General features: G+C 42.0%; 1 protein-coding gene and 2 long non-coding RNA genes across 4 annotated transcripts; 2 read left to right on the forward strand and 1 right to left on the reverse strand.

Annotated features, from left to right (window-relative positions):
* Positions 1–320: 320 nt before the first annotated feature.
* fndc5b (fibronectin type III domain containing 5b) lies at positions 321–22,208 on the forward strand. Of its 2 annotated transcripts, XM_053446993.1 has the most exons (6): positions 321–336; positions 381–443; positions 4,078–4,196; positions 5,533–5,731; positions 13,939–14,028; positions 22,069–22,208. In XM_053446993.1, the coding sequence occupies exons 1-6, from the start codon at positions 321–323 to the stop codon at positions 22,206–22,208; spliced, it is 627 nt and encodes a 208-aa protein (XP_053302968.1). The 2 variants fall into 2 exon arrangements, with proteins under 2 accessions (XP_053302968.1, XP_053302967.1); XM_053446992.1 differs by lacking the exon at positions 321–336 and having other exon boundaries at positions 368–443.
* On the forward strand, positions 8,461–10,165 carry LOC128461853 (uncharacterized). The gene is made up of 3 exons (XR_008342301.1): positions 8,461–8,598; positions 9,406–9,525; positions 9,816–10,165. It is a non-coding gene; the product is annotated as an uncharacterized LOC128461853 (long non-coding RNA).
* Positions 9,520–10,979, reverse strand: LOC128461854 (uncharacterized). The gene is made up of 2 exons (XR_008342302.1): positions 10,693–10,979; positions 9,520–9,960 (listed from the first exon to the last, which is right to left on the reverse strand). It is a non-coding gene; the product is annotated as an uncharacterized LOC128461854 (long non-coding RNA).
* Positions 22,209–23,251: the final 1,043 nt, after the last annotated feature.

The raw sequence follows: 23,251 nt of genomic DNA on the forward strand, positions 1-23,251 counted from the left end.
ACTCCTCGCTCCGCTCCCACCTGCGCGCAAACAGAGCACGCCGTCGCTCCGTCACCAGCTGCCGGACCGAGTCACGGTATCGGAACGCCACCCGCCTCCCCCAACCCACACACACACACACACACACACACACACACACACACACATTCTCACACCAGACACACACACTCACACACCGTCCCCTCCCTCCTCCCGTGGCCAGTGTTGCGCTCCTGCTGCAGCGTCCAAGTTCAGGTGAGCGCTGGTGGCCGGCACAACAAGTCCCGACGCACGGACCGGGGATGCTCGCTCCCTCCCTCCCGTCGGATGGGATGCTCTAGATGGGCCGCGTAGGATGTGAAGCCCCGCTAGAAGAAGCAGGAGGAGGATGGCCACACCAGTCTCGTCCGCGGCGGTGCTGCTGCTCCTGCTGGGCTTCCTCTCCGCGTCCTCCGTCAATGCCGGTGAGTGGTTTCTTTTTAACCACCACAGGTTGATGAGGGACGATCGCGAGTAAACAAGGCACGACGGGTGTGTCGGTAGCCGGTGGGGCTCAGGCTGCTGTGTAGTGGTGATGATGTGGTGCATGTACAGTGCAGAGTGTAGCAGGTCCCTTTGAAAAAAGCACCTGACGTGACACCTTGTTCCGGATGTGTTTGCATCTGTGTTGCTTTGTGCATCAACATCTGCATCAGATGACACAAGTAGACAATAACAAACATGACTGACACAGGTCAGACTAGACTTGGTATAATTAAGTATCGAGACTTGATAAAAACAAGAGTTTCCTCCTGTAGTTTGGATCATTTTTCTAGAAATTAGTATTATTTTGACATGGGAGGGATCAGCATTTTGTGTGATTGGCTCAAGAAAGTTCTGACTTTCTCTTCTGGAAATATACTGGCAAAAAAATGTGCTCTCAAATCAGTGGGGGATCTAAGATTTGTCTAAATCAGGGGCCATAAAGGGGGGGGGGGCACGGTTTACACACAGAGGCCGATTATATGTCCGATATCCATGCTGAATTCCTGATTCAGTGAGCTGCACAGTTAAGTCAGTTCTTCTTTACTCTTTGCTCTATAGCTTTAATTCAAAGCCACACATCATTGAATATATTTAACAGATGAAACTCTGAGTCTACTCATTTCATATGGAATGACCACTACATGTATCCACAACAATTGGCCAGCTTTCCTATTATTATTATATAATAGTAAACAGAATATCTTTTATCATTTTAGACTCTTGATTTGACAACACAAGACGTTTGAATATGTCACATTAGCCTCAGGAAAAAATCTGGCTGGGCATTTTTCATTATTCACTCTGTAATTATCAGTTAATTAAGGAAATAATCCATGTCCATGGATTAAAATGGAGCTCCAGCATCCATCAGTATCATGAAATGAGATTAAACAACAATGCGTTACTCTGTTCAGAGCCCTATATATGCTGCAAAGCTCTAATCATCATATATCATGCATGTTGGATATAGCACCTCATCTATCTTTCATGATTTTGCATATTTTTAACCTGCGGCAGCTCACGTGCCAGTGAAACATTCATTTCATGCGGGAGATCTCACATTCTACAGAGTTACATTGAATCTGGATGATAAGCTGAGAGATGGAAGATAGTCCTTTGTAGAGCCCAAATCCTGCTGATAAGATCATGGTGGATTTATCTCAGCCTGAAGGGATCTCATATATTTGGCTTCCTGAGGCTGAAGATGAATGTAGTTTCAAGAGGGAATTTTGTGTGGCTGCAGCCAACATCTGGACTTTTTTTCTCTGGTGGCAAACTCAAGAATGGATGAGAATCCCTGTTCACTCTCGTATTGTTTCTCTGTGGGTGTGTGAGAGCTGGAAGATAAATAGTGGGGAAACAGCTAGTCAAACACCGAGCAGTGACTATGTATCACACACGCTGGATACATCTACTCTGCATCTACACACACACAGAGCCGTTGGGAGCCACTGAGAGTGTGTCGCCCACCAAAATATTAATCTCACCAGCACTATGCAACACTCTCTGCTGGGTTCTGATGATTGTGTAGGAGAGAAAACAGAGATGCAAAGAGTTCCTCCTTCTCCCTGAGACACCATCGTTTGACTCCTCAAACGACTCTCGGGCTGGATGGTTCAATATTTGCACCTGTTTGAGACTGTGAGTCTAATTTGCATCAGGTGACAGACTGCAGTTTTTACTGGTAATCTGGTTGGCAGTGATAGGGAAATAGAGCTCGGTACTGTAACACACACTTTAAATCAGAGTGTGTGTGTGTGTGTGTGTGGGGGGGGGGGGGTTACAGCTGGGGCTAAGTGGACAGAAGATCAGGACTCAGGGGAGACTCAATAACTTTTGTAAGATGGAGTAGATCAATTTTCCTCTTCCAAATAAAAAAGAGCGTTCATAAGAAATAAAGGAAATAAAGTGCTTTGTTGCTCAACTCAGCAAAAAGGCATTAGCTACAGCCGTACAACCACTAGACTATAATGGCTGACAAACCTCTTAAACTGGATAACTCGTGTGTTTTTCTTTGATGATTGAAGAACCATTGTAAGTAAGGAAATTAAACATGCATAATGTATAAGCAAGGCCAGACACGGACAAATACAGTGATTAGTTCTGATTAGTCTGATAGTCGGCTGAAGTAGCTGACTGTTTTGCTTTGTTTGCACAAAATGGACTAAACCAGCAAGCTGGGCAGACTGGGTAATGACACTAAAACAGCTAACCACTAATGTGTCAGAGTATCTTGGATTTGTCAGTAGGAGAGTATGGATAAAGGTTCTTTGCCTTTTCGACCCTTCTTCATCTGTGTTATCGTTACACTACTTTTTAGTTATGTCCTTATCCAAGCAGTGTTTGCCTTAGCAAGCAGTCGAACCTTCAACAAGTAAATGTGTTTGTGACATATAACCACCTTATGAAGTGGAAATTGCTTACAACAAACATCTGGAGCAACAGCAGAATTCACAGGATTTGTGTAAATCCACTATTCAGTCTTAACTCTGCTTTGGTCTCCTCCAACTCCAAAGTGAAGTATTGGCTTTACACTTGCTAAATGCACACAAGGTAGTCACATTTTTTCCATCTTCCAATTTGTCCTCCTAAAGATGCAGGTGAGAGCAGTAAGAGTTATTGGCCTGAAAAGCCTAACAGTGTGTCAAAAGACCCTACGCGCTCCTTAGAGCAGATTTTTATCATTTTCATGTGAGTTTTTATGTGGTTTTGTCTTTTTTTATGTGAAGCACTCAGTTGTACGTCATTTCTTTGTACCCCAGGATACTGTGCTACCTTATTATCACTCAACTCTAATAAAAAAACTGATAATAGCTGCTTTCAGACGCTAAACAAAACAAGCAGTAAAACCGGTAAAGCTGGAAGAAAAGTGTGTATTTTAATCAGCATTATAAAGAAGGAAGCAGGATATTTCCCTTGAGCCTGACTTGTAACAGCAACATCAGAGCTAGACCTTGATATACAGACATTCACATTAGCAGGTTTTTCTCCACTCTGTGCTTGGGGGGGGATTAAACAAGACTATAATTTAATCCATCACAGATAATCTCCCACCAAATAAATGCATGGCCGACTAGGATGTAAGATTGATGGCATAATAAAAACATCCTCATGAGTCACACTTTAATGAGACGTGAGTGGGAGAGAGGATAGAGAAGAGAGGAAAAGGTAAAGATTGGAAAATGTGAAATGGTAATCAGTGTGTGTGTGTGTTTGTGTGTGTGTGTGTGTGAGAGAGAGAGAGCGAGAGAGACACACACAGAGAAAGAGACAGACAGATAGACAGATGTGAAAGAAAGAGAATGACTTAGACAAAGACAGATTTGAAAGAGAAGTCCTTTTCAAGGGAAACACCAGAAGACCTGCGTGTTGTGAATTAGGATTTGTATTAATGAAAGGAGGAAGAATAGTCTGTGGGTGGAGGTGAAGTTCAAAGAGAGAGAGTGATGGAGCGGCAAAAGATGTGTGTTATGAAAAGGCATAAAGACAAAATGTTAATGACCTGTCTCATCTATATTGTTTCCTGTGGCCATGCTGCATGTGTGTGTGTGTGTGTGTTTGTGTGTGTGTCAGACCCCCTGCTGTCAGCTCCGCTCAATGTGACCATCAGAGAGCTTGAGGTCAATTCCGCCATGGTCACGTGGGAAATCTTGGAGGGAGACCCCGTTATTGGATTCGCCATCACCCAGCAGGTACCTATGTGTGTGTGAGTGTGTGTGTGTGTTGTGTCCTTCATGTGAGTGTGTGCAGAGGAAAAGTGACAACGTGGACATCACAGGTCCTCGTACTGTGAGTTGAAAAAGGACAAAAATGTGTAAACACCACAGGGTTAGTCCAGTATTTGTAGCCTGTCGTGTTCAAAAGCCCACTTGCCCACATGGTCAGAAGCTGCAGCAGCAGCGGTGGCGTGCCACACAGCGTGTGATGGCAGTTAAGGTACTTTCAAACCCTTAGTGCTTGATTGGTGCAATTTCCCTCTTAAATATATAAAGTCTTAACTCAGTCCAATAGTAACACACTGATGTGATATTTTCAGATTCAGTGTGACTAATCATAATTTTTAACATCCATAGCAAATGAGCATCTATAAATCCTGATAGAATGAATAAAAATATATGCTCATCGAATCCCAGTTTTCCAGTGATAGTCGTCTCTACATCCAATAGGAACGTTTCATAGCTTATCTGACCTACTTTTCATGGTGCCAATTTGCCAAGATCTAACCAAGTTTAGGCTGTTTTCTTATTTGAGGGAGAGTCGACAGTGTCAGAATCAAAAAACCATTGACATTCAAAAATAAACAAAAAGTAAAGTTACATTCTTGCGGTCACGTAAATATGCACTTTCAGAGGTATTTCAAATGTAGATTTTTTCCACATGCAGTTTCAATGGGTTAAGAAATTCCCTTTTTAATTGGCTAGTAAATAAAAATTTCCCTAAGGAGACTTCGTCTTGCTCTAGCAGGAACCAATTGACCTGAGCCAGCAATTCCTAGCTGAATAATAATGTATATTCCAAGTAGAGTGTACGCGGCCAGAGAAGCATTATGTTTCTTTCAAGCTTAACTACATTGCAAGTAAAACCCCCCGAGGCTTCATTGCAGCTTTTTCTTGACCGCTGACCATGAAGACGTGTTTGCATTTGCACCATCAGCCTTAACCAGAGGGAGTTTTTGCATGAGGGTTGATGTGTGGTTTGACTGTAGCACCAGGGATCTTTGATTAAGTATTCATCCATTGACTTTCTGCAAACAAGTATATACCCCTTTTGTTGTTCTCCTAGAATTTGTGTTCTTGACATGCTGGAAAAACATCTGAACCAGGCAAAATCAAACCCTCTATAATCTACGGTTTAAAAAAATCAGACAGCGACCCGATGCATCATTTAACCCTGACCTGTGAGTTCTCAGCTGAAGTGGTGCCAAAATGAAAAAAAGAGCTTCCCTGCAGGGATCAATAGAGTATCACATTACACTGAACCCCCTGGCCCTGATTTCTCCGCTTCTTTGCTCTCGCCCCTCGACTGCAGAAGAAGGACGTTCGCATGCTGAGGTTCATCCAGGAGGTGAACACCACCACACGCTCCTGCGCACTGTGGGACCTGGACGAGGACACCGAGTACATCGTCCACGTCCAGAGCATCAGCATGGGAGGCAGCAGCCCCCCCAGTCAGCCCGTTCTCTTCAGGACGCCCAAAGAGTCGGAGAAGCTGGCGTCCAAGAGTCCAGGTGAGGGACGACAACACGATCTGAGCCTGCATGAGTGTCAATTTTACACACACAGATATAAACACACACACACACATACAGGAGGTGGATCATTAATATGCAATATATGCAAGAGTAAACAAAAGTTAATATAAAGGCACACAGAAGCACTCATCTATGAAACAGAGCACTCTAACATTCTGGTTGTGTTTTTCCCTTAATGAGACACACATACCGGGGTCGAGTCTCACACTAGCTCATTAGTGGACGATACGAATGCGAAAGCCACAAGACAAATGCAAAAGTTACAACTTAACAAAAAAGCCACAAAACAACCACAGAAGCCACACAACAGAAACACAACCAGAATGGAAGAGAGTAACAATGTTGACAAGGAAACGAGCAGAGATGATTAATGCCCAGGTGATGATCACATGAAAGCAGTTGTGTTCTCCCTTGTTGGGCGCTCATGGCACCTTTACCTGAAATACCAATCTTAGTGGAAAAAAACGCTCCTCAAATGCAATGCATTGTTCTCAATCTCACATTCAGAGGCTGCTGTCATCTAGAGCTGCTTGCAGCACTTCCAATTTTATCCCGTCCGACCCAGTTACAGCGGCAAGAGCAGCTAAATGCTCATCAGCAGCGAGTTGATAAGAGAGGGAAGATGGGACGTTAGGGAGCAGCGTGTTCCCTGGAATCACCCTGCGTGTGGGAGCCTGTGGTCCCTGTAAGGGGAGGGTGGACTGACATCATACATCTTAACAAGTGTCTTAAAGGGGACATATTATGCCCATTTTACCACAGTTGATATGGTTCCTTGGGGTCTTAATGAAATGTCTGTAACATATTTTGGTCAAAATACCACAAGGATCATTTAAAACAGCACCTTTTTACCCTGTCTAAAACAGCCCTCCTCAGATTGACCTGTTTTGAGTGCCCCGCCCCCCTCAGCCCCGGGTGAGCCAGGCTGTGAGAGCCCCAGATCCCCAGCGCAGCCCCGCAGTGGGAGCAGTGGGAGCTTGAGCTGGCGCAGCAGCAGAATCCTTCCACACTGTTGAGTCAATGTTTAGAGGTGTCCTGGGGGTCCCTTGTTTATGCGTCCCACTTAAATGTCTGACGGGTAGCAGCAGAGAGCTAACGCTAGCGTAGCTCTCTGCTACGCTAGCAGGGGACCCCCTAGGGACCCCCTAGGGAGCTCGCGGCTCCCCGGCTAGCTTTAGCTCTCGAGCTAAGCGGGCCGGTGGAGCCCGGTTAGCGTTAGCTCGCTCGTCCAAGGCCATGTAGCGAGACTCCCTACATGGGCATGGTGTGACTATGACGTTTATTTCGGTCGTAATCCCATTCGACGCACTCTAGCGTATCGTTTCTGACATAGAGGAACCACAACAAATCGGGGGAGTTGTTTTTTTCCAGAGTTTTTGGGACGGTAGACATACCAGATACCCAAATTAACATTTAGAAGCACTACAAAAGTGGAATTTTCATAATATGTCCCCTTTAAGACACAAGTTTGCTTTTCACATGTGATGAATGGAGCAGGAGATTGTCCGGTTGAGCCACGTTCACAGCAACAGGAAAAAGTTCAGGCGAGGGGTAGAACATGAAGGAGGGAAGACATGACGTATAAATTACACTGCGTAAATCACGTGTTTGTGTTGACGTCACATCGACAACGACTTCAACAATTATCACCTAAAGCTCTTGAATCTCGTCGCCTTTCCAATCTAACATCTTCGCCTTCGTCTTCTACGTATGAGACCTCTTGATCCTGCGATATTTGTATTCGTATTGTTTTTGTCAGTGTTGCGGCCGTCACAGGTTAACATGTCACTCGCACTTGCCTGCATTGAATTTTCTGTATTTTCACATTGGCTTACTCAGACATTTCTGGGACATTTTACAAATTCCTGAAAATATCCTCAGCAACTGACTGGGACATTGGTGTTCTCTCGTACAGCCCCTCTGGAGAAAGTCTTAAAAGTTAAAAAGGTCTGAGGGCAGATTTGTGAATATCAGAGTATCAGGCCTGGATTTTGTCTGGAGTTGACCTTGCACACATGCTGTGCAAAAGTGGACAGTGTGCTCTGACTGAGTGGAAATACTAGGCGAGGATAGTTTCTGGAGATCAGCACCATTCAAAGGCACTGCAGGAGAGGGGATGGCTACGTCTTCAACACGCTGCGAATTCTCCAGACAATGACCTGCTCTATTCACACATCAACTTTATCGGACATCACACACACTGTGAAGCTGGGCGCTGTTAGGGTAAAGTCCACTTAGTGTCTGGTTCCACTGATTCACACATTTGGGTTCACACATGCAGATCCCTCATGTGTGACGGAAATAAAATGTCAGGCTTGCAGTGCACGTTTAAATCAAGGGGCAACATCCTGGGCTGAGCGATGAGGCCAATACGGAAGTGTAAAAAGCTGCAGTTCACTGGGTGGCCACTTGAGGCTGGCTCCAAGAAACAGAAAGTCTCATTGACTCCCATGTTAAAATGCCCAACTTTAGAGCAGAATTAAACCTGTTTCCAGCATGGTTCAACCTCTGGTTTTAGTCTCAATCGCGAGGTTCTTCATTCATGACAACTCTGAGGGGGGTGAATTTTTTTCTAACCCCCCCGTTTAAGCGATATTGAGGTTTAAAATTACGCATAATTAGGGGCGTGGTCTATTGATTGACACCTGGGCACAGGCTACGATGCGGGCACAGCTTGTTACTAGCCGCTCGTTAGCTCCCCTCCAGCCACCTGCAAGCTGCTCGGTCCACTCGTAGGTTCATGTCGGCGGATCCCCGTCGATGCACTCGACACAAACCATGGCTTGCTGTGCAGTTCATTGTGCTAACAGACCGTCTCACAGCTCTGTTGTCAAGTTCTTCCGGTGAGTGAAAATCGATTTTTATTTAATTCAATAATTAGAACCGTAGCAATAATTAGCAGGTAGCATTGCTCACCATGCATGGCTTGTTAGCTTATGTCGAGATTAAGCTAATCTTAAACTTGTGTTCGCCGCATAGACTGTAGGTTCCTCTCTGAGCAGCACAGCCCGATGCGGTCCTCATGCTACATTATGGAGCGTGAATGCTAGACACAGTAAACCGGTGCGCATTCTAGACATAGTGGAGAAGTGTTTCAATGTAGAAATGGGGAGTTTTAGTTACAGCGATCAATGTTGGTACGTCACATAAAACTACTGCCCACATATGTAAGCCTGGTCACAGGAATGAAAGCTTAAATGATGCTATATTATCTCTTTAGCATGAGTTTTTTATCGAGACTAACCCTATTTGTTAATGTTAAGGCTATATACATCTGGCAAGGGTAGATGATGATAATAATAGTTATTATATTTATATATATTTGTTTCACTAGATGATGTGTCATCAGTGGTTTCAGTGAAATACTTAGTTTGTGTTCCATCATTTACCGCTTTCAAACTCTATTAAACTTATCTCACTTGTGTGTTAGAAACGTGAATATGGCATGAAATAGTAACTATATGAATATGAAATAACTTCAACAAATAGGCCCATAATAACACAAAAAGAGGCAATGCAACAGATGGATTATGTGAACTGGGATATCTAAAAAGACTGAAGTTATTGACATTTTATTGTTTGCATATACATAAGTATGAAGATGGTAACCTGACAGATATTGTTTTTTACCTATTTTTTTGTACGTGTAGTTTCCATCTAGGTGATCCCGAGAGGCTAGACCTGTGGGTGATCAACATGAAGAGACAGAACTGGATTCTGAGTCTCTGCAGTCAACACTTAAGAGACATCACTTGAGCATTGACAAAAGGGTACACAGAAATGTTTTAATAACTTCTGAGTTATCAAGCAACTTGATTGTTACATGGCAACTACAATTTTAGCATGAACTGTGTACTGTACATTTCTAGCCTGAAGGACTCAGCTGTGCTGACGGTGTTGTGTCTCTTATGGGGAATTAGAAAAATAAAGCACTGGGTTTTTATCTAAAGTGTATCAAATCAGATTGTAAAAGATAATCATTTTTTTAACCAACCATAATGAAGATAGAAATTAAATCTATTATCCATGACACATAGCAATGATTGCCAACTCTAAACAGTTGCAGGCCATCTTTAGTTGAGGGAGAAAACGTGAAGTGTTGGGCCGTTGAAGCTTGTGCAGGTCGTCCTCGTGTTGACCAGCCTGAAGCTGCCGATCTCCACCATGTTGCTGCTGAGGACAGATCCGGTGCTGCAGTGCTTCATCTGATGAAAAGAAGAAACTCACTATAAAATAATGTTTTGTGTTGTGTTTGTTCCAGCAAAGACTGGTTCTTACAGTTTATTCTGTGTTCATCACCACAGATTTCAGACAGAACCAATGTACTGGGCTCTGGGTTTGTACCCTCATAGTTGAATGCACATATTGTAAGTAAGTCTGGATCAAAGTGTCAGCCAAATGAAATGTAATGTACTGAAAGAAATAAAAACTTAGTACAAATGGATAAAATGTATTTCTACCTCATCTGTAATATTCAAGGTGATAATCTCCCACAGAGCTGTTGATAACAGTCCACATCAAGACTCTCCACTTCCCTCTGTGGAAAAATAATTATATAATTAATGAGAACTGTTTACAACACTGGTGTGTGGAGATTATAATCTTATCTAATCTGTCCAATTCACTCTAAAATTCCATAAAGACTAAATAAACTAGATGGGAATGGAGAATATACCAGCCTGTATCAACACATTTGTGAAACATAGTTACTATCACATGCAGCTTACACGTGTAGTGTATTGATATTAACTTATTAAAATCAAGTCACAACCAAACACAACTCTGTAGTTAACTTGCTTCAATCTTTCGATTAGATGAGTTAAATAAACGGTAATTTTTATAACAATTACATATTAAAAACCACTTGAGGCATGTAAGCATATGATTATGATAGATAAAGCAATAGGTTTTGTTGTTGTAGTTTCAAGGTAACTTACCTCTAGTGAGTTCGTAAAGATCGCGACCAGCCGGACCAGCTACAGCACAGCGCTAACCGGTTAGCAGCGTCGGGTAGCATGTAGCCTAGCTCCTTAGCCCTGAGCTAACCTGGAAACGCTGAGCTCCGCGAGCATCGCTCGGCTGTCAGTCTTCACTCGCGCTCCTCCTCCTTGCCCATTGATTCGTTAGCCAGGAACGAGGAGGAGTAAGCACCGGCAAGATGGCGCTGGGGGAACGCCTCCTACTAGCCTCATTCTCACTCTGCAGAAACCAATGGGTGACGTCACGGACCCTCCGTCCATCTATATATACAGTCTATGGTTTAAATGCAACAATCCAGACACATTTTCATAAGTTAATGGCCCTTTCTTTGTCTTACATCTTTGTCTGCTACAGCAAACCTTCCCTATTTACACAGCACATACCATATTGCAGTTTCCAAAGAAAACTGGGGCACATTTTCAAATTCTGAAACAATATATGTCTTTTATTTGGGACAGATAGACATAAACAAGCTTATTGTTTCTAGATCTGTGTGGATTGTGTAGGCAGAAACTTAGCTGGAAGATCTAGGATCAGCTCAAATAGAGTGGATGCAATAGTCAGGAAAAGGGCTCTTGTAACGGAAGAGCCTGTTTGACCTGCTGTTCCTAGTTACCTGTGCTAAGCTATAGTGATTCAATGTAAACTTGGATTACTTAGACAGAAACATTGGTCGCTGATGTTTTTCAAATGTTTGAAGGAGAAATGTGATCATAACTTTTTAAACAGAATCTATTTGCCGTGGATGTGAGGTCATCTGACTTAGGTGTTTAGTGGGACAATTTGTACTGGTGTTGAGGGGCGGACTTGTTTTGTTTGCTTCGACTTTGATGGAAGTTCCCTGTGTGTGTTTGTGGACGCATTCATTAGGCGGCCTGATTAAATCTCTCAGCCATTACTGCTTCCCTTCCCCTCGAAGCGGATATTAATCAGCCTGACACCGTTTACTATCTGCAGGTGCAATGTAAACTCCACACAAGACCTCCCTGTGTTTTTATCTCTGTCTGTTTTTCTGTGTATCTTTCCTCCTGTCCACCTGGATTTCCTTGTCTGTCCTATTTGTCTGTAGCTCATGTGTAAAAACAGCAAAAACTTAAAAAGCCCTGAATGCTCTGAAGTTTCCATAATGTAGGAAATCCTTGGTGGCAAGTAGTGAGGTGTAATGTTTTATGTCAGTTATTAACATATAGCTTTTAAAGTAATCCTCAGGCGGGGGTGGATAGGTTGTAGGGGCATCATACTACCGTCAAGCAAGAGGATCCTTCGCAGAGGAGCTTGGACGATGGTGCAAGCATTCCTCAGACAGTTCCATGCACGACAGGGCTCCTATAGCAATAATAAGGAAAGGAGTGCGGTAAAACAAGACCATGTTTGTCACTGGAGGACAGCCCATTCCACAGCTGGCCAAAAGCCACTCCCACGCCTGCAGGGGGCAGTACACTGCAGACCTGCCTTCCAGACAGACGGGGAAACTAGCCAAGCAGCGACTTGCAGGGATCCTGGCAAAGATTGATCAAAGTCATCAAGCTACATTAAGCACATTAAAGCAAAATCCCAGGACCGCCATTTGGATGGTACTTTGAACAGACACATTAGTGGGGCAGACATCTGGAGGATGCTGGAAACTATGCTGGGAGAGCTTATCACACTCTCCCATTTCCCCATAATGTTACCCAGTGGTTTGGATGTCTGCTGTGTGGCATCATCAACGCAAGTCTCAAGCACATGATATCAGGATAAATGGTGCTGCTGACACAGGTCTGCGTCAGGTGGTACATACAATTTGCTGAGCGGATTTTTACTAAACATGGTGGAGGGATGGGGCCTTGGATCGGCACCAAATTCCACTCACTCATAGATGGTTGATGTATTTGTTATACTGAGTGCCATTGTAGTTTCTCATTTTATCTAGGAAAAGAAACAGTAGGTGATGTTGAGAATGAAACACATGCTCCAACCTGTACATAAACTGACCTAGGCAAGCATGTAGCTGCTCTGGTGATAACCTCATGAAGGGACAGTGGCAGCCTTGATACAGAGAGTGGCACAGTAGACGTCATTCTACAGCTTCGGGTGTTACCCATCCATGTCTTTGTGAATCAGAAAAAACACGTCCTCACTGCAGAAACATGTAAACTTCTATCACCAAATGATTACAGTATAACCCCCCCTCTTTGTCGGGCTGGAGGCATCAGCTCAGCACAGACAGATCACCATGGCAACAGGAGTCCTGGGAGCAAGCAACGTCGGCACTGACTCATCCAGACACCGACAACAAAGTCCTGAAGAGACTGGACATTGGGGGGAAAACCCCTTCTGTAGCATTACGTCTACATTAAACTGATCAAACTTCAAAATAAAAGAAACCATTAAGACTGTTTAGTATCCAGACCTCTTTAAAGTTGTAGAGATTTGTTGAGATGGTGGTTAAATCTACCCCCCTTTGAGACACATAGAGGATATCACCCCAATTGAATGCACAGTGACACTGGTGCCAGTGTGCCTTCATTGTGTTAGTTCAACCTTTTTTATGTTAAAGGGGACATATTATGAAAATTCCACTTTTGTAGTGCTTCTACACGTTAATTTGGGTATCTGGCATGTCTACCGTCCCAAAAACTCTGTCAATCTGGTCAATCTGAGGAGGGCTGTTTTAGACAGGGTAAAAGGGTAGTGATTTAAAAGATCCTTGTGGTATTTTGACCCAATTATGTTACAGACATTTCATTAAGACCCCAAGGAACCATATCAACTTGTGGTAAAATGGGCATAATATGTCCCCTTTAAATTAGAGGGAGCCATGGGAAATGGGGGTTACCATTAGAGCAGCTGTTGGCAACAGGGAAAGAGAGATTGTCCTGTTCAAACCTTTAACCCAGTGAAGGTGTTGTGCTGGGGCTGCAGGAGAACACTAGTGAGTGACAAGTGGGTAAGGATCCAGCTCCCTCTGTCTCCACGGACCTCTGCTCTCACTTAGCTTTAATTACACTGACCAGAGTGCAGAATTTACACCAGGCAGCACCTCTGCTCTTCCGTCACCTCGTTTGATTCTTTTTATCTTTCCCTCCAGACTTTCAGTGAAATGGCAATTTCACATTTGCTCTCTGGTACAATGAATCGCAGTGTCCTCCGTGGTGCTTCGCTGACTCCGTGTGTGTGTTTCGGTGTGTGTGTGTGTGTGTGTGTGTTCTTCTTCACCCTAGATGAGGTGACGATGGAGGAGTTTGGTCACGCTGCCCAACTGAGGGCCGGAGAGCTCATCATCATTGTGGTGGTGCTCATCATGTGGGCAGGTAATACTCGTCTCCTCTTCAGCATCACACATGTATCACTGCAGATCTTATAAATCCACTGTCTGTGCAGAAAATGAGCTTGGTGGCTGAAGTGCTATTAAGAAACACACACACACACACACAGTGAGTCCTTTTGGTGTTTGACATGTATTTTAGACATAAAAGACACAATTTCAGGTTGAACCTTATCCTAAGGGGAGAATATTCTGCTCATTTTCAGATTCATAATTTAAATTTTGTTTTTTACTTTAAAGGTTTACATGCTCTGATGTTCAGAAGACACATACATTTATCATACTCATACTTTCCATTGCTGCTGCTCCTCTTTTCGTTCTCTGTCTTTAAGGCCCCCCCCTCCTTGATTAAGCTCAGTCTGCTCAGATTGGCCGGCTGGACAACAATCACTTTTGCTATTGGTCAATCACCTCCACCATGTGAAGGAAATGTTGGCCTCTGCTGTCGATTTACCTGGTATATGTACATGTTATTAACAGATCTTTTAGATCCACGAAAAAAACTATATTACACACTGGAGAAAAGAATAACTGAAATAGCATCATCAATCTCCTTTAAATTGATGAACAAATAGTATTTGTTCCCTGAGGGAAAATGTTCTTCTTCTTTTCTTCTTCTTCTTGCAGCCTGGCAAAACATGGAGCACACACATACTTGGAAATAAAATAGATTAAATATAAGGCTGTGTCATGTATAGTATATACAGTAAGTTCACAAATTTGTTATTCATGCTGTAAAAGTCAGACTAAGGGGCTTTATTGCACTGGTATAAGACAAGTATGTCGATAAATGATAGTTTAACACACACAAAATGCATTACAAGTCAAGTTACAATGTCATTATGGCTGGTAAACTCCCATCACCTTCAATCCTGTGCACTTACAATAACAGCATGTTGACATCCCTGTAACACACATTAAAGCACAGTCAGATACATAATTTCTCCGCCATGCTCCACTCAGGCACAGTGGTGCTTCTCATTGTGGTGCGTTGGCATGCTAACGTTTAGCTAATTAGCACTAAACACAAAGCACAGCTTAGGCTAATGGGAATTTTATTACTTTTGCAGTAGTGGACAAATTAAAATTTGGAAATGATGTTGAAAAGATTGGAAAGGTTCTTGGACCCCCCAGGTTATTACAGCTCCCCCTGAGAGGGGGACACAGATGTCTGCACACAATTAAATCCATTCATCAGATGATTCAGTCTGGACTAAAGTGATGAAGTGACTGACATCATCATCTCTACAGCTGCAGCTGGGGGGGCAGTGTAGCCAGTAGCTGGAGGGAGACAACCATTAAATACAAGGATGCAATTTCAACAACAAGAAGAACTTTTTGAGGCGAGACTACAGGCATCAGCATGTTTATGATCTACGCTGTGGATTTGCTTCGCTACAGGAAGCATATGTTTTACTCTCCCCCGTGCTTGCAGAGATTGGAAGTGAACGGGGGAGCCAGCGATAGTGCAAGTGAGTGAGCAGGCACACTCCAAATAACGCTGCATGGCTATACAATGCAGTAACAGAGCAAAGCACAGAGTAAGAGATCACTTCTGTTATTATGATGAACTTATCTCTTCTTATGTGTAGAGCATTTAGGTATCTAAAGATGCACAGAGATTTACATTCTTAACGTATTTATCTGACATTGATTCGCTGTAATTAACTGGAGTAAGATGGAAGAGCTTAGTCTGTCATTAATGTCTGTTAACATCCAGGTTTACTCACAAAAACTTGTTAAACGTTTGACATCTTGACTTCTCTCTAGCTGCAAAGACCCAGACTAACACATCGTTATGAGAACGTACCAATGTCAACAAAAAACAACCACATCTCCTTTGACTTCACCGTGACCTCATTTGGAACTGCTGCTTAATTTTTAACTTACTGATAGCACTGCTGGAGGCAATTTGTTAATGGTATTTATTAGGGCTGTAGTGATTCTCGAACCAAAACCGAAATCGCGTTCCGGACATCCACAGTCTCGTTTTGGCGAAGCACAAAGTCGGAACTGCGAAACGTCTCCCTGCCTAATCCCACAAGCTGCCACAGGTGTATGTGTCCAATCACACTCCATCCAGTCCCAACCCCGGGACCATAACTGTGTTAACTGGGACAGGGACACTTCTCTTTCTGTTTACATCCCTGAGTTGTTTGTTTATCCACTGTAAAATGGAACGGGATTGTGTGTTCTTGTTTTCCACAATGCTGGACATTACATGGGAATTTCATAAATGTGCAGTCACATACGTTTTATTTTTATAATTTTTTTTAAAATACTGGTACATCTCTCGAAAATATATGATAATTTTAAAAAAAAAAATGAAGGGGTGCTGCTATCCACATGGATAAATTCACCATAGTGAGTTATAATGTCCATGGACTAAACCATCCTATAAAAAGGAAAAAAATATTTAATCAGTTAAAGAAAATGCGATGTTCAGTAGCACTACTACAAGAAACCCACTTATCCGAGGAAGAACACAACAAATTTCAGAGGGAATGGGTCAATTTAGTGTATAGTGCCTCAAATGGGAAAAAAAGAGGGGTGGCGAGTTTTAATTAGTAAAACTCTGGCCTTTATTGTAGAGAGGTTGGTGCAGGATAAATCAGGAAGATATGTCATGGTGGTTGCAAGAGTTGGAGGAACTGAGATCTCCATTTTGAATGTATATGCTCCAAACGAATACGATCCAGGTTTTTTCAGAGATATTGCGAACATCATTTCAGACAATTCAAAAGGTATGGAAGTAATTGGAGGGGACTTCAACGCAGTGCAATATGGGAGAAAGGACAGGAATCCAATAGAAAAAGGACCCCAAAGTCCAAAAACACATACACTGAATAATTTCATTTCTGAACTGGGACTTGTGGACACATGGAGAACTAAAAACCCTAAAGGGAAAGATTTCAGTTTTTTCTCTAATGTACACAACAGTTATTCAAGGATTGATTTCTTCTGTCTTCCTCAATAATACATGTATAAAGTAATAGAATGTCACATTGAACCTATAACTCTGAGTGATCATGCCCCTATCATACTGAAAATAGACTTGGGAATGTACTCTTTCTTCAGATATTGGAGGTTCAATGTATCTCTACTGAACAACACAGAAATAGTGGAGGATTTGAGACAACAATTAAAAGAATACTTTGAGACAAATGATAACGGAGAAGTTAACCCGTCAATTTTATGGGAGGGAGCAAAAGCAGTTATAAGAGGAAAAATCATACAGATATAATCACAACTGAAGAGAAAGCGACTAGAGGAACAGTTGAACCTAGAAAACAAGATAAAGCTCCTAGAAATAGAACACAAGAATAATAGATCAAGTATTAATGCCACAGAAAATCCTTGGATAGGCTTTTATCATACAATGCGGAGGGAGCTCTACGATTCTCCAGACAGAAAAATTATGAGATGGGCAACAGAGCCAGCCGCCTCCTAGCTTTCCAACTTCGCAAAGCTCAGGCCAACCGAACTGTTTCTAAGGTAGTTCATCCAACATTGGCAAGAACAGTATCTCATCCCAAAGAGGGCGCAGATGCATTTGCATCATTTTACCAAAATCTGTACAAAGAACCCAAACCACAAACAATAACAGATCATTCTAAAACCTTCCTAGCTAATTTAAACCTCCCAGAATTGTCAAAAGAAGTATCATTAAACATGGGAACACCAATTTCAGAAATAGAAATAATGGATGAAATAAAAAGATTGAAAAATAATAAATCCCCAGGAGTGGATGGATTCTCTGGAGAATTCTATAAATGCTTCATTAATTATTTGGTGCCAATCTTAACCTGGGTGTTTAGATACGCTCTCTCCAAGAGTGACCCCCCTGAGACATGGTCGCGGGCCATTATATCTGTGATAAATAAAGAAGGAAAGGACCCAACACTCTGCGAAGGATATAGACCCATTAGCTTGATATGTAGTGACAGAAATTATTGACATGTATTTTAGCACAAAGAATCAAAAAACATTATCTGCAATGGGATTTCACCCAGAGTTTGTAAACTGGGTCAGGGTCATATACAAAAACCCAAAGTCGCGTGTCAGAGTGCACGGATGCTTTTCTTAGTTCTTCGATCTGCAGAGGGGGGTGAGACAGGGAGACTGCCTCATTCCCTTGCTCTTTGCTATAAATATTGAACCCTTGGCAGCAGCTATAAGACAGAATAAGGAAATAAATGGTATAAAGGACATGGGGAATAGAGAACATAAGATATCTCTTTATGCAGATGATATCCTGACCTACATAAATGATCCAGTCAAATCTGTTCCTGCATTGATGGACACTTTAAAAGAGTATGGGGAGCTCTCTGGCTATCAGATCAACCAATCAAAATCAGAGGCAATGATGATAGATGGACAATGGCCTATACAACTAACAGGAAGGCTTAATGCTCACTGGTCACAGGGATTTAGATACCTGGGAATTATCATTACAACAGATTTATCAATACTGTTCAAGGTCAACTATGGAAAACTGATGGGCCACATAAAAACAGACCTCACAAGATGGAAAATCCTTCCACTCTCTTTGATAGGAAGAATAGAAACGATAAGAATGAACGTTCTGCCAAGATTGCTCTTTCTTTTTCAATCACTACCTATATATGTTCCTGCGACCACTTTTACTGCACTGGACAAAAGGTTTTCCAAATTTATATGGCAAAGCAAACCACCCAGACTTAAACTTAGAAGACTACTATGTCCAAAAGACAACGGAGGCCTGAACATGCCTGACCAGAAAAAATACTACTGGGCAGCCCAATTACGAGCAATGGTTGCTTGGGTATCCCAAGAAACAGACACTATATGGGTAGGAATGGAACAAAGTGAATGCCCAGACATACCACTGGACTCATTCCCATTCCTGAATTTAGACCAACGTGGGAAGAATAAGATTACCAATATATGGTTAAAAATACTCAAAAAATATGGTCAGTTATGAGGAAAAAATGTAAACTCCCCATGACTATATCCAGAGCTATGAGAATAGCAAGCAACTCAGAATTTCTTCCTGCTAGACTGGAAAGGTGTTTTGAAAGATGTAGGGAGATGGGTATAGTGGTACTGGACCAGCTGTTTGAGGGAGGTGTATTGATATCATTTGAACAGCTTAAAGAGAAATATGAGTTACCAAACCAAGACTTACTACAGATATTTACAAATAAGACACTAGTTACATACACATCAAGAATTGGAAAAGCTCTGCTCACCACCATCCAAAATGGAACACTTCTTCATATTGGCAAATGAAGGAACAGTGAAAGCAAAGTTCATATCACATTTATACAGGATATTGCAGGAAGAACTAAAGGAGAATAATTTGGATATTAAAGAAAAATGGGAACTAGAGATGAACATAATAATTTCTGATGAACAATGGGAAAAATCATGCGAGCAGGGACACAGAGTAACCAATAGTCCAAACTGGAGGGAATTTGGATGGAAGATTAAAATGAGATACTTCAGAACTCCACTTATATCATCTAAATGGAGCAATACCTCAGCACGATGTTGGAGGGATTGTGGCAAGGTGGGAGACCACACACATATATTTTGGGACTGTCCAAAGTTAACAGAATACTGGCAAAAAATAAAAAGGGAAATAAATACATGTTTATTTATAGACATACCTTTAAAACCATCACACTTTATTTTAGGGGTACTGCCTGATAACCTTGAAGAAAATAGCCAGACAAAACTTTTGAGAGCCCTTCTTTTAATAGCAAATAAAGTAATAACAGCCTCCTGGCTGAAGCCACATCCCCACACAATAATCCAATGGAGGGACAGAATTCATGATATGTACAGGATGGAACATTTGACTGCCCTATTACAACTGAAAACAGAAATATTCAAAAACAACTGGTCCCCCATTGCTCTACACTTCCATTTGATATGAGCAGAATATATAGATATATTTCTTTTCTTTTCTCTTTGTTTTTTCTTTTAAGCAATGGACATCTGCAGGCCATCCTCTTTCGGAATATTGTCTTGATGTAATGTCATGTAAGATGTACTGAGTTTAATGTTAATGTGTAAACTTAATTCTGATATGCCTGGATTCTGAAGGCTTGGGCCCGAGACATCCATGGGCAGTTTACCCAACTAGCCTAAGACTTGTACCCGTGGCACCTAATTTCACGTTAAAAATGACGGGATGTGATGAACTGTATGACTGTATTTGATAAAAAGAAGTAAAAAAAAAAGTAAAATGGAACGGAATATTTTCAATTCCATCTGTTTTTCGATGTTTGAACAGGATTGAAGTCCTTCTCTTTAATGTTGGTGTTTTTATGAAACCCAGAAATCCCCACCCCCACTTTTCCTTACACACCCACTACACCTCCCCTCATAGAAAAATAAAAGAATCGAGGTGTGAATCGAACCATGGGTCAAAAACCGTGGTCTGAACCCAACAGTGAATTTGGAGTATCGTAAAAGCCCTAGTGTTTCTTTGTATCCACACTTGACATAAGCAGACAAGGCCTCCTTTTCATCATCACACACACACACACACACTTTTGTCTACTCAGCATCGTTTTACACGCACACAGCTATAAATACCATTACCTAACCCACTTCACCAAGTGTAATGAGATACAATTATAGCCCAAATACTTTCTATAACATATAGACAGTATTTGGGCTATATATATAAATGGTAACAGTGAGAGGCCTTGATTTCCCTCGTCAATTACCTGTGAGAGGACAAGTGACAGAGAGTGAGATTCAAACAGGGTTGGAGAGGAAGCAGTCAGGGGAAAGTGTGCAATTCTGAGCAATCCAAACTCCAAAAGGAATAAGGGAGAGCTGGATGATGAAAAAAAACTAAAAGTGAAGGAGATTGTGTTTTTCAGCTTTTAATTGGGCCTATGGGGCTTGCTGGGGGATATCACAGTGCGATATCCCATTTTGCCCTTTGGTATTGTGTTGATGAAATGAACAGGGGCTGACATAAGCAGAATAGCCAAGAATGAAGGCTGATCGGGCCAGATTCAACCCTCCACACACTCCTCCACTGTCATGAATTATTCTCTTTCTCCTTTTTTGTGCCTGTTCCGTATCTCTCTCTCTGCATCTGTCTGCCATCTCTGCCCTATTTTGTATCTTTCTGACTGAGGGCAGACATCACATCGCTATCAAAGCATCAAGTTCATATCTGCAGCTGCACATTTCACTGTGTTCACGTCTCTCTCCCTAGGCTCTCCCCGTGTCTGCGTTAGTGACACCTCAGGTGGCTGTTGTCTGAATAGAAGTAACAAATTAACTAGTAGATAGCATCCTCACCTTTATTTGTAATTGAAATGAGTGTGTTGTTGTATTTAGATATGTAAACGAACACAACAAAATCAGAGACATGAAAAACGAATTCAGATTACTGCAGAGAAAAGTTAAAATTTTTCTAGAACAAATTCCAAGTCACGTTCACCAAATGTTTTAAAGCTTTGTAGGTAGGTTATTTCTGTTGTCATGGAGCTATGGCTGCTTAAAGTGCCATTATTCTGAATACTTGATTTTTTAAAATCCACGTTAAAAGTTGACATAGTTTATTCTTACCTTTTACCAAAGATTTTGCATTCAAGTTCCAGTTTCCCATTTGTTATGTAGCTTTTGACCGAGTATCACAGCCTCTATCAGTTCTGTTAAAATCAATAACAGTTAATATAAGATATAAGGAAAGCTCCATTGGAAGATATAGTCTAGGCCAGCCAGATCTTAGGAGCTTCTATTACTTAAAGGATTCGCTCAACGTTTTTGAAAATACATTATATTTGCCATATTACTGAACTTAAATGAGATGATTGGTCCCACTCTTATATTCGTAAAAATGAAGCTACTGATAGCAGGTGGTTAGTGCAAGTGTAGTATTGATTGTCTCATCTATCTATCAGCAAGAAAGAATCAATCTGTATTCCCCAAAATGTTGAAATATTTCTTTATACAACTTATTTATTTCAACAGCTAAAAACAATCGAAATAATCCCTATATCCTTTTCTCTCTAAGGTGTGATCGTCCTGTTTTGTCGTCAGTATGACATCATTAAAGACAATGAGCCCAACAACAACAAGGACAAAGCCAAGAACTCCTCAGAGTGCAGTACTCCTGAGCACCCACAAGGGGGGCTACTGCGCAGCAACGTCTAAGACCAGCCCTGCATCGCCTTGCAATAACCAACTCCTTGTACCTCAGGACAGGTGAGGAACAGAAAAGTGTTTCTTGAGATCGGATGGGGTCTTTCGTAATAAGATGGGAATCTTTCCGATGGGATAGATGCTGACTGACACATTCACAAGTTTAAGGGCGCAAGAGCCTCTGTCGTTTTAGCTGGAAATGCAAAAGGTAGCAAGAGAAGAAGTGCGGAAAAGTAACACAAATGCAAGAGTGACAACACAACTGCAAAAGCCACATCAACAATGGATGTCAGCGACAATCAATGTTGACATGAATGGGGGAGCACTTACAAACTTGTAACCTTGATTCATTGTCAACATCTGGTGATGCTCACTTCTGTTGTGATTGTCTTTCCATTATGTGTCTTTTACAATCTTGTTGATTTTTGCGTTTGTGGTTTTCGTTAATGCTGCTGTGTGAAACCTCTCTGTCTCCGTAGAAAAGGCTTGGTGAACTCATAAGAACTTTTGTTTCCAGTCTTGTCCTGAGCTATTGCTGTCCTGTGACTCATTATGTGCAGGGACATTGTTTTTTCCAGACCCTGAGACCCACAGAAAGCCATTGTCCGACACCATCCTACTGAAGAAAAGATGGACCATCATAGGAGCTACACACAATGAAGAACTCTTGAAATACAAAAGACACAAACGTGAGCTTGAAGAATCACAGGCTACAAACAGTCCAACAGGAAACAGAGGAGGACAAATCCACTGTCCACTTTGTTGTGCCCAAAACTGAACTGTAGCCTCCTTTTTGTGGGCAGCCGATATGACAAAACACGAATTGGCTTTTAAGTCAAGGCACCAGTGGGGACTCGAGTTTCTCCTTGACAAGAACTGCTTGATTCATACGTTCTGGTTACTCTTCATCGGTGGCATCAAATCCCAGGAGTGGATCATCAAACATGAATGTCTGTTGTTTGTATATTCAACTGAAGGTCAGAGACGGCAGAGATCTAGTCCGTCTCACAGGAACCACTGGTCCTTTAGGCCCAGGTATAAGTCAGCACACAACA

The sequence above is a fragment of the Pleuronectes platessa genome, chromosome 18 (genome assembly GCF_947347685.1).
Source record: "Pleuronectes platessa chromosome 18, fPlePla1.1, whole genome shotgun sequence".
NCBI classification, from domain to species: Eukaryota; Metazoa; Chordata; class Actinopteri; order Pleuronectiformes; family Pleuronectidae; genus Pleuronectes; species Pleuronectes platessa.

What these genes read in the sequence shown, in the direction of transcription:
- fndc5b (XM_053446993.1), top strand. An exon ending in CGCGTCCTCCGTCAATGCCG is followed by an intron (nt 444 to 4,077) that starts GTGAGTGGTTTC and finishes TGTGTGTGTCAG; the next exon opens with ACCCCCTGCTGTCAGCTCCG. An exon ending in GCTGGCGTCCAAGAGTCCAG is followed by an intron (nt 5,732 to 13,938) that starts GTGAGGGACGAC and finishes TCTTCACCCTAG; the next exon opens with ATGAGGTGACGATGGAGGAG.